This window comes from Heterodontus francisci, chromosome 1, assembly GCF_036365525.1.
Source record: "Heterodontus francisci isolate sHetFra1 chromosome 1, sHetFra1.hap1, whole genome shotgun sequence".
In the NCBI taxonomy this organism is placed as follows: domain Eukaryota; kingdom Metazoa; phylum Chordata; class Chondrichthyes; order Heterodontiformes; family Heterodontidae; genus Heterodontus; species Heterodontus francisci.
Genome location: NC_090371.1, coordinates 22,099,414 through 22,114,837, shown reverse-complemented (window position 1 = coordinate 22,114,837; position 15,424 = coordinate 22,099,414). Strand labels below are relative to the sequence as shown.

The following is a 15,424-nucleotide window of genomic DNA, read 5'->3' as shown; positions in this document are numbered from 1 at the left end:
TGGTTGATGAGACTCCGTTCAGGAAAAATGCCTGAACATTAGAGACTCCTGGGTCTCCCTTGCACTCAACTCCACCTGACCTTCAGCTCCCTCACCCCGCCGTTCAGGTGGCTGCCGCCCTTCTTCCTCATCCTCTTCTGAGGAAGCCTCGTGCTGACCTTGATCACCCTCCAGGGCATCTCTCTTCTCCATTGCCAGGTTATGTAAGGTGCAGGAGACGACAATAATTCTAGAGCCCCTTGATGACAAGTACTGCAGGGCTCCACCTGAGCAATCGAGACACCTAAATCTCATTTTAAGACAACACATAGTCTGTTCTATGGTCACTCTGGTGGCCGCCTGGCTCTCATTTGAATGTTCCTCTGTATCATTCCTTGTGTTCCTCACCAGTGTCATCAGTCATGTCTTCAGCGGATAACCCGTCGCCAAGTATCCATCCTTGCAGGCGTTCAGGAGGGCTGAATAGTGCTGGCACCTGGGAGTTCGAGAGAATGAAAGCATCGTGGCTGCTCCCTGGGTAAGGTACACACACCTGCAAGATTCCCTTACGATGGTCACAGATGAGCTGAACGTTGAGTGGAACCCCTTGTGAATAATGAAGGCCCCTGACTGACCTGCAGGTGCTCTAATGGCCACGAGTACAGTCCATTACACCCCGGACCACTGGGAACTCAGAAATGGTGCTGAAGCCTTAGGCTCCCTCGGCCTGACTGGCGATGTCCGTCTTGAAGATGATGACATGATTGGCGCGCTTGAACATGGCATACGTCACAACCTTTATGCAGTGATGCGCTGATGCATGGGAGACTCTGCATGTCTGCCAATGAAGCCTGGAACGAGGCTGATGCATAGAAATTCAGTGCTACTGTTACCTTCAGTCCGACTGGCATTAGATGGGCACCCATGCAGTTGGAAGCGACCTCCACTGCCAGCATCTCACAGAGAGATGCGACAGTCTCCCGTGACAGGCACAGTCTTCTTCGGCACTGGTGTTCTGACAGTTGCAGGGAACTCAAACGCAGGCGGGAGACCCGGTCTGCTGGGTAGGCTCATCTCCTGACAGGTGGTCGCTCCCGGACCACTATGCCACCTTCTCCCCCTCCCCCATTACGAGGCTGCACTGGGCCAGCAGGTTGCGTGTTCCCCTGGCCAGTTGTCCTCCTGTTTCTCCTTGGGACATAGTGCTCTTCATTAGATGAGTGGCCTCCAGAGAGCACAATTACCATTGCTGCTGTGTTCCGCAGATGCAATTACTTCAGGTATTACCAGCCTGCTGTAAGGACAGGCACACACAACCCCTCGCTTTCACCCAAGAAATTAATACTGCTGGGACCCGATCAGTAGTCAGTAACACTCAGATTAACCCTGCCGAACAAGCTGAATCTACCACAAATTGTAAAGTCACACAAATAAATAACAATGAATGAAGAGCCAACAGTACCTCCAACTCCCTCACATATGCACCGCCTGCCGCTCTTTTAAACCTGCAGCGTCCCCGACACGCCCCTTGCGTAGTTTTACGGCCATAAAGTCTGACAGCCAATGTAAAATGGCTGTCAATTGGTGTTTCAACAACCTCAATTGGCCTTTAATTGATTGAAAGCGTACGGTGAGTGGCACCTTGATCTTGCCCACCATCCAACCTGCGTAAAATGGCATTTGTGCATCATGATGTTGGGGACCTGACCCGACGTCATCGACCGGCATTTTACGTCTCGGACACCTCGGAGGAATCCCGTTTTTCACAGGTAAAATTCCGGCCAATATCTTGCTTAAAGGCAACTCCAATACTGCAAAACAGTGCAGCATAGAGTGATAAGAACATAAGAAATAGGATCAGGAGTAGGCCATTCAGCCCCTCAAGCCTGCCCCGCCATTCAATATCATGGCTGATCTGTCCCAGGCCTCAACTCCTCTTTCGGGCCTGCTCCGTCTAACCCTCGACTCCCCGAGATTTCAAAAATCTATCTACCTCCTCCTTAAATACTTTTAGTGACCTCGCCTCCACAACTCTCTGAGGCAGAGAATTCCAGAGATGCACCACCATCTGAGAGAAGAAATTCCTTCGCATCTCAGTTTTAAATGTGTGACCCCTTATTCTGTAACTATGTCCCCTAGTTTGAGATTCCCCCACTTGTGGAAACATATTCTCAACATCTAACCTGTCAAGCCCCCTTAAAATCTTATTTTTCAACAAGATCACCTCTCATTCTTCTAAACGCCAATGAATAAAGGCCTAACCTGTTTAGCCGTTATTGATAAGACAACCCCTTCATCCCAGGAATCAGCCTCGTGAACCTTTCCTGAACTGCCTCCAATGCTAGTATATCCTTCTTTAAATACAGGGACCAACACCCTGTACAGTTGTAACAAGACTTCCCTATTTTTAAACTCTAACCCCCTAGCCATAAAGGCCTTCCTAATTACTTGCTGCACCTGCATGCTAACTTTTTGTGTTTCATGCACAAGAACACCCAGATCCCTCTGTACTGCAGTATGTTGGAGTCTTTCTCCATCTAAATAATAATCTGCCTTTTTATTCTTCTTACCAAAGTGGATGACCTCACAATTTCTCACATTGAACACCATCTGCCAAGTTTTCGCCCACCCATTTAACCTATCTGTATCCCTTTGCAGATTCTTTGTGTCCTTATTACAACATGCCGTCCCAGCTATTTTTGTATCGTCAGCAAATCTGGATGCACAACACTCTGTCCCTTCCTCCAAGTCATTAATACAGATATAGATGAGATTCAGGAATGTGTATTTGATTATTTACATGGTATGTTCTCAAGTGCATCCAGGCTTTTCACCTCCATAACTCTTCCAGAAAGTTTCTCTTGTCTTCTTCTTTGGCCTCCTTATCTCGAGAGACAATGGGTAAGCGCCTGGAGTTGGTCAGTGGTGTGTGCAGCAGCGCCTGGAGTGGCTATAAAGGCCAATTCTAGAGTGACAGGCTCTTCCACAGGTGCTGCAGAAAAATTTGTTTGTCGGGGCTGTTACACAGTTGGCTCTCCCCTTGCGCCTCTGTCTTTTTTACTGCCAACTACTAAGTCTCTTCGACTCGCCACACTTTAGCCCCGCCTTTATGGTCTCTTGTATATCTTTGTTAAAATCATCTCTCAGATACTCACTATCCAGACTGAAGAGCCCAAATTTCTAGTTATCTCATAACTTCTATTCTTGACCACAAGGGTCAGCCTCGTGGTTCTTCTCTTCACTATTTCGAATATCTTGGTGATCTGAAATGGACTTCGTGGCTATGCAGTGCAATTGGCTTTGTTGACTGCTGCTCTGTATTGGGTAGCCATGTATAGCATTGAGTCCAAGATTCCAAATTCTCTTTCCATTTCATTTTAGCTATTTCAAAACCATTCATTAGAGATGGCAAGTTTCTTATTTTTCCTGCCTATGGGCAGAAATTTGTGTTTGACTGAAATAAATTTTGTCTGCCACTGATCTGTGCATACACTTATTAAAACTAAAAATAGAAACAAAGTTCCTTTGAGTAGTTGTGTTCAATTAGGCTCTGTAATTTTCTCTATGGAAGCGATCTCCCACTGAAATTCCCTAGCCTGGTGGGCCAGTCATCCCAGATCTTGCATCGGGATCGCGTCTGCTACAAATGCCATTTTCAATTCCTTCCATGTCTCCCCACTTACTAACGTTTCTGCCCAAACTCTGCACATCTCCGACAGGAGATTACTTATTGGTTGTCACTCTTGCAGCCACTTTAGCTTGTACACGGAAATTCCAACAGTATCTCCACCTTGCCACTTCCCTGATTTCAAAACTAACGCCTGAAGACCCTTCTTTTTGAAGCCATTTTTTTTTGAAAGAGTGTGCTCAGGATGTGGGCCATATAGTGTCGGACTGCCGTCACATGCAAGATAAACTGATTATGGGTGACAGGTTCTCTTTACTAAAGGATATTAAGCGAATCAGTTGGCTGTTTATGGCAATCTGGTAGTTTTCAGTTACACCCATTTTTTTCTGGTGCAAGCCCAAAAATGACCAAATTTATTGAATTTAGTTGCATAACTTATGTTGGGATTTGATCTCTGGGTTGCTAATTCATGACCATAACCACTACACTACTGCACATCCTTTTGAAAATCTTTTTCCCCCTTCCATCTTGGAATTCTTTCATGATCCACAGCCCAATGAACAGCTCTGACACATCTCCCTTAATAAGATAGGTAAGTTAAGTTGTTATTGAATACACATGCCAACAAAGCTGTTTTTAAATAAACAGCGGAGTCAAACATATCTTGAGGGGTAAAAAAAAAACCATAAGTTTATTACCTATTGAATTATTAATGAACCACAGGAAAATTTTACTGCAAGTCAGGCTGCTACATAACTTCACTTTTCCCCAATTATATTATGACTGGAGTCAGACCACAAAAGCAGATCAGTTTCTTTCAACCTTTTAAAAAAAAAAATCAGGATATTTTAAAATTAAGATACACACAAACCGCTATTTTCAAAACTGCTTTATTTGTGGCAAACTAATAAGTGGAGCAGAAGTGTTTTTCTGCAGAGCCTTTCAACCTTTTTGAATAATTATGTCATACTTCTGTGATGATATGTGTATGCATCAGACATTGGCTAATCAGAGGCATAAATGCCTGGCAGTGCTGTGGTTAACAGACACCCAGCAACTTCCCCTTGATTTTTAATACTCTGCCCTCCTGCCTTTGAGTTGGAGCTTACTCTCACTGAATCATGAGAATGTAATGGAAGGCTACTCCAGCCCGCATTGCACTTAAGAACATAGGAATTGCGAGATGAAAAAAGACCATGGTCTATCTAGTTCACCTTCTACCATTCTGGTAGTTGTGTGATATAAGGGTAATAAAATTGACTAATTTTAGCAATCAACCTCGATCAATTACTCTTCAAGAGACCCATGATGTGAGATGAGGAAAACCAGAGTGGTGAAAAGATTTGGAAACATAGGTCCAAAGCCATCTGTTTCTCCCAAGCATGCTCTACTGACCACAAGTCATGTCACGAGTGAAGGTACAGTATTATAACTATAGGCTGTAAAAGGAGGACAAGGGGAAAAGAAAACGACTGTAAAGCTGATTTTGGAATCGTGCCACTGTGTTACAAGTAGCAGCGACAGTTGGCCTTGGCTATTTCCATGAGCTGCTGAGAGAATGCTTAATAAGTAGGAAGGATATTTTATAAGCCAATAGCTCTTAAAGGATTGCTGTGAAGATGCTAAAGGGACTTGTGGGCTCTAATTGTTTTGGAGTATTTGCCAGCCTTTCCAAAAGCTGTACTGGTCTTCTACATTGCAACAGTGACTTCCATAGAACGACAGAAAAATTACGGCACAAAATGAGGCCATTCAGCCGTCATGTCCGTGCCAGCCGAACAAACTAGCCGCCCAATCTAATCCCATCGTCCAGCACCTAGTCCACAGCCTTGCAGGTTACAGCACTTCAGGTGCATGTCCAGGTACCTTTTAAAATATGAGGGTTTCTACCTCCACCGCCGATCCAAGAAGTGAATTCCAGACATCCACCATCCTCTGGGTGAAAAAGCTTTTCCTCATGTCCCCTCTAATCCTTCTACCAATCACCTTAAATCTGTGCCCCCTGGTAACTGACCTCTCTGCTAAAAGAAACAGGTCCTTCCTGCCTACTGTATCTAGGCCCCTCATAATTTTGTAAACCTCAATTAAGTCACCCCTCAGCCACCTCTGTTCTAGGGAAAACAACCCGAGCTTATCCAATCTTTCCTCATAGCGGTAAAGGACTGAGATGAGGAGAAATTACTTCACCCAGAGAGTGGTGAGCCTGTGGAATTCGCTACCACAGAAAGCAGTTGAGGCCAAAACATTGTATGTTTTCAAGAAGGAGTTAGATATAGCTCTTGGGTCTAAAGGGATCAAAAGATATGGGGGGAAAGCGGGAACAGGTTACTGAGTTGGATGATCAGCCATGATCATAATGAATGGCGGAGCAGGCTTGAAGGGCCAAATGGCCTACTCCTGCTTTCTATGTTTCTAAAGTGCTTTGAGACATCCGGTGTGAAAAGTGCTATATAAATGAAAGTCTTTTTAAAAAAAAGACAGATAAGAAGCAAGGGAAGGCAAGCCAAGGCAGAGAAAGGAAACAATCTGATTATCTGGCCCCATGTTTAATGGCTGCAGATATGAGCCATGCCACCGGAGGTGGATTTCCCTCCACAGCAGCTCCCCATAAAATGGCAGTGCATCATGCCAAATAGTAGCCAGGCTCAACTTTGTGTACCATACCTGCAACATTCAGGAAAAGTGGGAGAAACCAGGATACTTTAGGGAAAGTAAGACTATTCAACAGTATTGTACACTAAATAGATGAACCTTGTATGCATGTCACAAATGCTGTCCATCAATTTGTTCTACAGTTACTGCTCATCCATCCATTATCTAGGTGGCATTAAAAGCATACTTCAGCATGACATAAATTTAAACTGCAACTTAGAACTGGGAACTTGGTATATTGACATCCTTTATGGGTTTCACATATCACACCTATTGCAAAAAAAAATCTATCTACATTAAGTCTGCATATGATTATGAGCACTGCCAGGTGCCTTTTTTCACTTTCTAAAACTTGACCAAAAAAATGACTGAAGGCAAGATTTCCTGAGCTCCAAAGGCCCAGGTCTTGTTGGTCAAAACACCTACCACAGTGAAACACTGGGACTTTTGAAAGTTAAGCTAAAAATTCTTAAGAAACAGAAATGAGGTGCTATCACGTTATTAAAATGATTGAAATGGAGCTGATGGCAAGTAGACTGCTCTTGTGTTTTTGCTTGTGCTTAAAAACATAAATAGCCTGTTTTACCTTGTTCTGGTGGCAGTGCAGAGCCATTATTGAGTCAGTGGCTCTGCTTTTGACCAGCGAATGGTACTGGAATGGTAATAGCTGGCAGGCATGTGCACACTCAAATCCAGTCCAACACAATAGCACCTATAGAGTAAATTTTCAACCGCTTGCCAAGCAGACACTGCCAAAACACCAAAACTTCCTGAAGGAAGGAAATCAGTGAACCAAATGGGTTCTTCAACAATCAGCATGGTCACCATTAAACTAGCTTTTTAATTACAGATTTATTAATTGAATTCAAATTTCACCATCTGCCATGGTGGGATTCAAACTCATGTCCCCAGGGCAGTAGTCTGGGCTCTGTTTTACTAGTCCAGTGACATTACCACTGATAATTTTAAAATCAAAGCGTTGCTTGACTGGGAGCCAATGTAGGTCAGTGAGCACAGGGGTGACAGGTGAATGGAACTTGGTGCAAGTAAGGTCATGGGCAGCAGAGTTTGGATGACCATAAATTTACAGAGAGTAGAATGTGGGAAACCAGCCAGGAGCGCATTGAAATAGTCAAGTCTAGAGGTAACAAAGGCTTGAATGAGGGTTTCAGAAGCAGATGAGTTGAGACGGGGATGAAATCAGGCAGAGGTAGAAACAGGCGGTCTTAGTGATGGCGTGGATATGTGGTAGAAGTTCATCTCACACTATTTTTATTTTGAACAACCTGAGATTGTTGGAAATTAACACTTATCCAGACAGCTGTTAGGGCCATTATTAGATAGAATAGTGCAAGTAAGTTTTGCATGTACAGACATTAGCACTTTAAACTGCCTTGTGCTGCACAGGTACAACCTACAAGCAAATAACAATGGCCTATAGACTATTAGCAATCAAAATCAACTGTAATCCTATGGATTCTGCAATTGCTAAGAATTCCATATATCAGACAAAAATGCTCATCTTGGCACAACTTTTCTAAAAAATAATGCACAGAGGAGTCTGTATCAACACATTTAATTTTCACATGTAAACTTTAATAATCTGAAAATTTTATAGTCATGGAGCTGCACATAATTTCCACTGGTTGTTTAACTCACTTGCACAGTCGAAGGAAAATCTGCAGATTAGCTGGTATCAGTGCAGAATCCTTCGCACACTGCCTGAAAGGGTAGTTGAGGCAGAAATCCTCAACTCATTCAAAAGGAGTATAGATATGCACCTCAAGTGCCGTAATCTGCAGGGCTACGGACCAAATGCTGGAATGTGGGATTAGAATAGGTGGATCGTTTTTCAGCCGGCACAGACACGATGGGCCTAGTGGCCTCTTTCTGTGCCTTAAAATTTCTACGATTCTATGACCTTGAACTGATATTTAACATTTTACCCATCTGTATTTCTTACCTGGGCAGGTGTGGCCTAATCTCTGCCACCTCAGCTCAGCCTGGCTCTTGCTAATTGGCTGAACTACCTGAGAATCAGCCCTAATGCGAGGATTGTATACCTGGGGAAGAGAGAAAAAATATGTAGCAAATACAGCCTAAGAATTTGGACTTTACATACTGGATATATCTCTCAGACTTCATTTCAACAGGTTTAGCCTGTGATACAGGGGAAAAAAATGAAAAAATCCAGCTAAACATGCATTTCAGATATAAAGTTAATAAAGCTTGACAAACAATTTTTGTTTATTGATCTACACACCCCTGAATTTAACATGGCCTACAATTAAAAAAGAGGCTGTGTCAGCACCTACATATCAAACAAATAATCAGAAGCATCATGATTGATCTTATACTAGTTATCAATATCTCAGGTAAATGAATTGGTTGGTTTCCATTAACAGGATCCAATCATGTTTCTGCACAGGACAATTGACCGATGAGCCAAGAATAACTGCACTTAATTAATTGGCCCATCAGAAACATTTAATGAAAATCTGTATAATTCAACCACAGTGAGTTTATTGAGTGGAGCAGCTGAACCACATAGTCCAAGAAAATTCCAAGTTTAACTTGTTGATCTGTTCAGAGTTAGCACAGCAGCTGTATGGATGCTACAGGTTGGCTCAGTGCCCTTGGGTTTGGGAGGGTAAAATGAGTTCAGATCTCTAGTCAACAACTCCTTTCGGAACTACACGTGGACATCAAGTAAGGATATGATTAGACTTGTCTTTGATTTACTCTGTGGTCAAATTTCTTGTTGCCAATGACAAAAACTTTCATTTATATAGCACCAAGGTGCTTCTCAGGAGTGTTATCAAACAGAATGACACCAAACCACATAAGGAGATACAAGAACAGGTAATCAAAAGAAGAGGTAAGTTTAAAGAAAGAAAGGTAGAGAGGCAAAGAGGTTTGAAAACAATAGTTTTGATCTTCCCAATATTTAGTTGGAAAAAATTTCTGTTCATCCATTACTGGATGCCGGACAAACAGTGTGACAATTTAGAATTGTTGGCAGGGTTGAGAGGGATAATGGTCATGTAGAACTGGACTCTGCCAGTGTACATTTGGAACCTGAAGAGCTTTTTAAAAAAATTATTTCATAGGAATAGGGCATCGCTGGCAAGGCCAGTATTTGTTGTCCATCCCTAATTGCCCGTGACCACTGAGTAGCTTGCTAGGCCATTTCAGAGGGCAATTAAGAGTCAACCACATTGCTGTGGGTCTGGAGTCACATATAGGCCAGAACAGGTAAGGACAGCAGATTACCTTCCCTAAAAGGCATTGGTGAACTAGATGGGTTTTTACAACAATCAATGAAAATTTCATGGCACCATTACTGAGACTAGCTTTCAAGTCCAGATTTTTATTAATTAATTGAACTTAAATTCCATCCACTACCATGGTGGGATTTGAACCATGTCCTCTGGACCTCTGGATTACTAGTTCAGCGACATTACGACTACACCACCATCTCCCCTTTTGCATAAAATCACCGAGGAGCAGCATGTAGATGAAAAATGGGGGGGGGGGGGGCTAAGGATAGATCTTTGGGGAACTCCAGAGGTCATGGTGCTGGAGCTGGAAGAGAAGCCTTTCCAGGTAATTCTCTGGCTATTAGTGGATAGATAAAAATGCACTCGCCTGAGTCCATTTTTATCATCCAACTGGACAATGGAGGATAGGCTTTGCAGGAGGATGGGGACGTTAACCATGTCAAAGACTGCAGACTGGTCGAAAAGGACAAGAAGGGATAGTTTTATCATGGACATAGTCACATTCACACATGAATAATATCCAAAATGGATAAACTACTGGAGTGTTATCTGCACCCACAGAGCCCTGCCTCAGCAAAGAATCAATGCTTTGAACATAAGAAATAGGAGCAGGAATAGGCAATTCAATAAGATCATGGCTGATCTGTCCCAGGCCTCAACTCCTCTTTCGGGCCTGCTCCGCCTAACTCTCGACTCCTCGAGATTTCAAAAATCTATCTACCTCCTCCTTAAATACATTTAGTGACCTAGCCTCCACAACGTTCTGAAGTAGAGAATTCCAGAGATTCACCACCCTCTGAGAAAATAAATTCCTTCGCATCTCTGTTTTAAATGTGTGCCCCCTTATTCTGTAACTATGTCCCCTAGTTCGAGATTCCCCCACTTGTGGAAACATCTTCTCAACATCTAACCTGTCAAGCCCCCTTAAAATCTTATGTTTCAATAAGATCATCTCTCATTCTTCTAAATGCCAATGAATAAAGGCCTAACCTGTTTCGCCATTCTTGATAAGACAACCCCTTCATCCCAGGAATCAGCCTAATGAACGTTTTCTGAACTGCCTCCAATGCTAGTATATCCTTCCTTAAATATGGGAACCAAAACTGTGCGCAGTACTCCAGGTGTGGCCTCACCAACACCCTATACAGTTGTAACAAGACTTCCCTATTTTTAAACTCTAACCCCCTAGCAATAACGGCCAAAATTCCATTTGCCTTCCTAATTACCTGCTGCACCTGAATGCTAACCTTTTGTGTTTCATGCACAAGAACACCCAGATCCCTCTGTACGACAGTAATTTGTAGACTTTCTCCATCTAAATAATAATCTGCCTTTTTAGTCTTCTTACCAAGGTGGATTACCTGACACTTTCCCACATTGAACACCATCTGCCAAGTTTTTGCTCACTCACTTAACCTATCTATATCCCTTTGCAGATTCTTTGTGTCCTTATCACAACATGCCTTCCCACCTATTTTTGTATTGTCAGCAAATTTGGATACACTACACTCTGTCCCTTCCTCTAAGTCAATAATATAGGTAGTAATTAGTTGAGGCCCTAGGACCGATCCTTGTGGCACCCCACTAGTTACAGTTTTCCAACCTGTAAAAGACCCACTGATCCTGACTCTCTGTCTTCTGTGTGTTAGCCAATCCTCAATCCATGCCAACACATTACCCCCAATACCTTGATCTCTTATTTTGTGCAATAACCTTTTATGTGGCACCTTATCAAACACCTTCTGAAAATCCAAATACACATCATCTACTGGTTCCCCTTTATCCACTCTGCTTGTTATATCCTCAAAGAATTCTAACAAATTTGTCAAACATGATTTCCCTTTCATAAAACCATGTTGACTCTGTTTGATTGCATTATGTTTTTCTAAATATCCTGCTATTTCTTGGTTAATAATGGACTCTAGCATTTTCCCAGTGAGGATGGAGAAGGGCAACAATTGGTAATAAAAATAAAATCTCTTGCTTAAACAAGATTTGCTGTAACCTGAGGGGGCTGAACCTAGTTAAGCTGTTTCTGCAAGGGTAAGATTTAAACACGCAGCTTCTTCCTTTCCCTTTTCTAAAGAAGGGGACAAAGTCCTAGTGACATGGACAAAAAATCTGTATGTGTGTGTTTGCGCGTGTGCGTACTATATGAAAGGAGTTTGGGCAGTGTTTTCTCAGGCCCATGTCACAGAATTTTGTACTCAAAAATTTCAAGAGGGACCACAGCTAGAGTGGGAAATATAAATGGTACAGCATGGTTGGGGCTAAGGCTTTACTCTGAACCTGTACATGCTACATTTGTCCTGGGATGATTGATAAATTTGCCAAACCTCCAGGACATGGCGACTAGATATAAATGAATGTCTTTAATAAGGATAGAAATTAAACCATATTAAAATATGTACCTCCAATTTCAGGAGGTACAACCTACAAGCAAATAATAATGGCCTATAGTCTATTAAGACTGTCATATCAATCAAAATCAACTGTCAGTCTACAGATACTGCAATTGCTAAGAATTCCATGCGTGATCAGACTAAAATGCTCATCTTGGCACAGCTTTCATAAAAATAATGCACAGACGAATCTGTATCAACACATTTAGTGTATGCATGTAAACTTTAACAATCTGAAAATGTTTATACACAATTTCCACTGGTTGTTTGACTCACTTGCACAACCAAAGGAAAATCTGCAGAATAGGTGGTGGATTCTCCCTACACGTTGCCAGAACTGATCTTCAACATTTTACCTGTCAGTATTCCTTGGATGGGCAGGTGTGACTTAATCTCTGCCACCTCCGCTCAACTTTAGCATATTAGATACTGAAGGTTCTCCATTAAACAGAGATGAAAACAGTGATTTGCAGAACAAAATGTACTAGGAACACAGGAACATGAGTAGGCGATTTTAGGCACTCGTGCCTATTCTGCCATTCAGGAGGAGCAACAGCAGAGCGAGAATGCAGCGGGATAAAAGGGGCAGCAGCAGAACAGACCCCAGACCAGGAGGAGCAAGAGCGGAACAGCATACAAGGTGTGGCAGCAGAGTAGACGTGTGGCTGGAAGGAACACAGGCAGAAATTGAAAATGACATCAGAGTCAGTGCAGAGAAGGAGTGGCAGAAAACGAAGGAACTAAGATTCAGTATAGAGGATAAGTATTGAGTTAAGGATCTAAGATAAGGATATAGAATGATTAAATCAGGTTTTAAATCTTGTTTGTTTTTAAAGTCCCAAGTTTTATTTTTGATAAATTTAAAATGTTCCAGGATTTAGAAGCTACAGGCGGGATAGAGGGGGATGTAAAAGGGGTGGGGGAGTTGCATTACTTGTTAAGGAGAATATCACAGCTGTACTGCGGGAGGACACCTCGGAGGGGTCGTGCAGCGAGGCAATATGGGTGGAGCTCAGGAATAGGAAGGGTGCAGTCACAATGTTGGGGGTTTTCTACAGGCCTCCCAACAGCCAGAGGGAGGTAAAGGAGCAGATATGTAGACAGATTTTGGAAAGATGTAAAGGTAACAGGGTTGTAGTGGTGGGTGATTTTAACTTCCCCTATATTGACTGGGCTTAAATGGGGCAGAATTTGTAAGGAGCATCCAGGAGGGCTTCTTGAAACAATATGTAGATAGTCCAACTAGGGATGGGGCAGTACTGGACCTGGTATTGGGGAATGAGCCCGGCCAGGTGGTCGAAGTTTCAGTAGGGGAGCATTTCGGGAACAGTGACCATAATTCCATAAGTTTTAAGGTACGTGTGGATAAGGATAAGAGTAGCCCTCGGGTGAAGGTGCTAAATTGGGGGAAGGCTAATTATAACAATATTAGGCAGGAACTGAAGAATTTAGATTGGGGGCGGCTGTTTGAGGGTAAATCAACATCTGACATGTGGGAGCCTTTCAAATGGCAGTTGATTAGAATCCAGGACCAGCATGTTCCTGTGAGAAAGAAGGATAAGTTTGGCAAGTTTCGGGAAGCTTGGATAACGCGGGACATTGTGAGCCCAGTCAAAAAGAAAAAGGAAGCATTCGTAAGGGCTGGAAGGCTGGGAACAGACAAATCCCTTGAGGAATATAAAGACAGTAGAAAGGAACTTAAGCAAGGAGTCAGGAGGGCTAAAAGAGGTCATGAAAAGTCATTGGCAAACAGGATTAAGGATAATCCCAAGGCTTTTTATACATATATAAAGAGCAAGAGGGTAACTAGGGAAAGGGTTGGCCCGCTCAAAGACAGAGGAAATGGGCGAGGTACTAAATGAGTACTTTGCATCAGTATTCACCAAAGAGAAGGACTTGGTGGATGATGAGCCTAGGGAAGGGAATGTAGATAGTCTCAGTCATTTCATTATCAAAAAAAGGTGTTGGTGTCTTGCAAAGCATTAAGGTAGATAAGTCCCCAGGGCCTGATGGGATCTACCCCAGAATACTAAGGGAGGCAAGGGAAGAAATTGCTGGGGCCTTGACAGTAATCTTTGCATCCTCATTGGCTACAGGTGAGGTCCCAAAGGACTGGAGAATAGCCAATGTTGTTCCTTTGTTTAAGAAGGGTAGCAAGGATAATCCAGGAAATTATAGGCCGGTGAGCCTTACGTCAGTGGTAGGGAAATGATTAGACAGGATTCTTCGGGACAGGATTTACTCCCATTTGGAAACAAACAAACCTATTAGCGAGAGGCAGCATGGTTTTGTGAAGGGGAGGTCGTGTCTCACTAATTTGATTGAGTTTTTTGAGGAAGTGACAAAGATGATTGATGAAGGAAGGGCAGTGGATGTTATCTATATGGACTTCAGTAAAGCCTTTGACAAGGTCCCTCATGGCAGACTGGTCCAAAAGGTGAAGTCACACGGGATCAGAGGTGAGCTGGCAAGATGGATACAGAACTGGCTCAGTCATAGAAGACAGAGGGTAACAGTGGAAGGGTGCTTTTCTGAATGGAGGGATGTGACTAGTGGAGTTCCGCAGGGATCAGTGCTGGGACCTTTGCTCTTTGTAGTATATATAAATGATTTGGAGGAAAATGTAGCTGGTCTGACTAGTAAGTTTGCGGACGACCCAAAGGTTGGTGGAGTTGCGGATAGTGATGAGGATTGTCAGAGGATACAGCAGGATATAGATCGATTGGAGACTTGGGCGGAGAAATGGCAGAATGAGTTTAATCCGGTCAAATGTGAGGTAATGCATTTTGGAAGATCTAATGCAGGTGGGAAGTATACAGTAAATGGCAGAACCCTTAGGAGTATTGACAGGCAGAGAGATCTGGGCGTACAGGTCCACAGGTCACAAAGTGGCAACACAGGTGGATAAGGTAGTCAAGAAGGCATACGGCATGCTTGCCTTCATCGGTCGAGGCATAGAATATAAAAATTGGCAAGTCATGCTGCAGCTGTACAGAACTTTAGTTAGGCCACACTTAGAATATTGCGTGCAATTCTGGTCGCCACACTACCAGAAGGACGTGGAGGCTTTGGAGAGGGTACAGAAGAGGTTTACCAGGATGTTGCCTGATCTGGAGGGCATTAGCTATGAAGAGAGGTTGGATAAACTCGGATTGTTTTCACTGGAGCAACGGAGGTGGAGGGGTGACATGATAAAGGTTTACAAAGTTATGAACGGCATGGACAGAGTGGATAGTCAGAAGCTTTTTCCCAGGGTGGAAGAGTCAGTTACTAGGGGACATAGGTTTGAGGTGAGAGGGGCAAAGTTTAGAGGGGATGTGCGAGGCAAATTTTTTACACAGAGGGTGGTGAGTGCCTGGAACTTGCTGCCGGGGGAGGTGGTGGAAGCAGGTACGATAATGACGTTTAAGAGGCATCTTGACAAATACATGAATAGGATGGGAATAGAGGGATACGGACCATGGAAGTGCAGAAGGTTTTGG

At 43.2% G+C, this 15,424-nt stretch overlaps 1 protein-coding gene across 2 annotated transcripts in view; it reads right to left on the bottom strand.

The window, feature by feature from the left end:
- The window catches only part of LOC137368292 (putative pre-mRNA-splicing factor ATP-dependent RNA helicase DHX32), a 143,203-nt gene that overhangs the window by 43,212 nt on the left and 84,567 nt on the right, over positions 1-15,424 (bottom strand). For both annotated transcript variants that reach the window (XM_068028715.1, XM_068028716.1), the window contains exon 6: positions 8,223-8,322. In XM_068028715.1, coding sequence (XP_067884816.1) covers positions 8,223-8,322 — 100 coding nt within the window. The remainder of the gene's footprint in view (positions 1-8,222; positions 8,323-15,424) is intronic.